This window comes from Corvus brachyrhynchos, unplaced genomic scaffold, assembly GCF_000691975.1.
Source record: "Corvus brachyrhynchos isolate BGI_N302 unplaced genomic scaffold, ASM69197v1 scaffold65, whole genome shotgun sequence".
Lineage (NCBI taxonomy): Eukaryota > Metazoa > Chordata > Aves > Passeriformes > Corvidae > Corvus > Corvus brachyrhynchos.
The window spans coordinates 513,182-515,586 of record NW_008238365.1 but is presented as its reverse complement, the minus strand read 5'-3'; the positions used below and the strand labels follow the sequence as shown (position 1 = coordinate 515,586).

The 2,405-nt window shown below is 65.0% G+C and overlaps 1 protein-coding gene across 1 annotated transcript; it reads left to right on the top strand.

Moving 5' to 3' along the window:
• The first annotated feature begins 6 nt into the window (after positions 1 to 6).
• SFN (stratifin) lies at positions 7 to 876 on the top strand. Its single transcript, XM_008635035.2, has one exon. The coding sequence runs from the start codon at positions 28 to 30 to the stop codon at positions 766 to 768; it is 741 nt and encodes a 246-aa protein (XP_008633257.1). The 5' UTR covers positions 7 to 27; the 3' UTR covers positions 769 to 876.
• Positions 877 to 2,405: the final 1,529 nt, after the last annotated feature.

The window sequence follows — 2,405 nt, the reverse complement described above, 5'->3', positions numbered from 1 at the left end:
CGTCCGCCCCGCGCCCGCGCCCCAGCCATGGCAAGAAACCTGCAGGTGCAGAAGGCCAAGCTGGCCGAGCAGGCTGAGCGCTACGAGGACATGGCAGACTTCATGAAGGCGGTGGTGGAGTACGGGGACGAGCTGTCCAACGAGGAGCGCAACCTCCTCTCGGTCGCCTACAAGAACGTGGTGGGCTGCCAGCGCTCGGCCTGGAGGGTCATCTCCAGCATCGAGCACAAAACCGAAGAGGGCGACGACAAAGCGCAGCTGGTGAATGAGTACCGGGAGAAGGTGGAGCAGGAGCTGAACAGCGTCTGCAACAGCGTCCTGGGCTTGCTGGACAAGTATCTCATCAAGAAGGACGGCGATCCTGAGAGCAGGGTCTTCTACCTGAAGATGAAGGGCGACTACTTCCGATACCTGGCCGAGGTGGCCGCCGGGGACGACCGCAAGTCGGCAATAGAGAAGGCCCAGAAAGCCTACCGAGAGGCCATGGACATCAGCAAAAAGGAGATGCAGCCCACGAACCCCATCCGCCTGGGGCTGGCCCTCAACTTCTCCGTGTTCCACTACGAGATCGCCAACGCCCCCGAGCAGGCCATCTCCCTGGCCAAGACCACCTTTGACGAGGCCATGGGCGACCTGCACACGCTCAGCGAAGACTCCTACAAGGACAGCACCCTCATCATGCAGCTGCTCAGGGACAACCTCACGCTATGGACAGCCGAGTGCGCCGGCGAAGACGGCGGCGAGGCTGGCGAAGAGCCCAAGAACTGAACGTCCCCAGCCGAGCCGGGGACCGGCCCCCACCTGCCCCCGCTCCAGACCTTTCGGCATCTCTTCATAGGTTTTTTTTTTGGTTGTTTTTTTTTCTTTTTTTTTTTTCGGTTGGTTGGTTTTTGGGGGGGAGGAGTCTCAGCCCCTCCCCGGCCGCCCCAGCCTGGATACCAGGAGTGGGGATGGTTTCGGCAGGGCCCCTCCCTCCCTCTCCCCCATCCTCTGCTCTGGGGAGGGGGAAAAGAGGGAGAGGGGGTCCCTCCATCCCGGAGAGCTGCCAGCCCCCAACTATTTAACTTTTTTTTGTGGGGGGTGTCCAGTCTGGCTCGTGCCAGCTCCAAACCCCCTGTCCCGGAGGGCTGGAGCATCGACAGGAGGAGGGGAGGGGCTGGGATGGGGCGAGGGGGGTCCGGGCAGTCCCCCCGTTCTGGGAGGGGGGCGTGTGTTGCCAAAGCCTCTGTGCATCTCCAATAAACCTTCTCCTGCACCTCTGCTCTCGTCTGCCTCGTCTCTCCCTGCACACGTGTCCGGGCAGCTCCCACCGCCGCCGGGCGCCCGCATCACCTCCCATCCCATCCCATCGCAGTGGGACAGGGAGCAGCCGGGTCCCCCAGCACTGGCTGCTCTCGGTGCCCCCAGCCCCACAGCAGGGTCTCGGGGTGAACTGCGGCCTGTGGGAGGGCTTGGGGAGCTGTGCATCCATGGGACAAGGGTTTTGGCAGCCCCACGCAGGGCTGGCTGCTCCAGGAGGTGCTCCAAGGTCCCTGACCCCACTGTGGAGTGTCCCACCCCCTTGGTACAAACCCACAGTTCCCCAAAACCTGCCACTGACTCCCCTGTGTGGGTGCCCAGCTCCTCCCCCACGGCTCCCCTGAGTCCAAGGAGGAAAATCCACTGAAGCTGCACCAGCAGGGGCACAGGGGCAGCCCTGCGGTGCCGGTGGGGTGGGGACATCCCTCTCAAGGTCCCGACGCGCTGGGACAGGTGAAAGCTCAGCACTTCTGGCCCTGGCACGAGGCCACGGCGAAGGGCCCAGCTCCCTCCCCCTTCCCCCCCCACCGGCGCGTTTCAACACGAAAAATAATTACAATAAAGTACAGTCACGGCACCCTGGGCTATGAGCTCACCAGAGCCAGCAGGGCTGGGCAGGAGCCAGCCTTTGATGGGAAGCACCGGGGTGCCGGGAGGAAACGCGCCGTGACTCAGGACGTGCTGCCCGGCTCGGCAGGAGCCCCAGAGCGGGGACATGGGGGACGCGCCGGTGCCGAGCCCTGGCGGGGCCCAGTCCCAGCCTGTGGAGTGCCAGGGGCTGCTGGGCTCTGGGGAAAGTGAGGCACGAGCAGGGAAGTGACCCCGTGGCGCGTGCAGGAACCGTGGGGTACCCAGGGAGCCAGGGACCAGCCTGGGCTGTGATGAGCTTTGCCAGGGCTCTGCTGCGGGAGGTTGGGCTGCACAAACCAGAACCTGCTCACCCCTGGAGTGGATCCCAGCAGAGGGGATGAACCCCTGTGAACCCCACTGGCCCTCGCCCACCCCCAGCCCCTCCCCAGCCCCATCACAACATCGCCTGGTGCTGCCTTGGCCCCCAAGGCCCGGGACAGCGGCTCCCCCGGGGGGCCCCGACGGGGTCAGGGCCG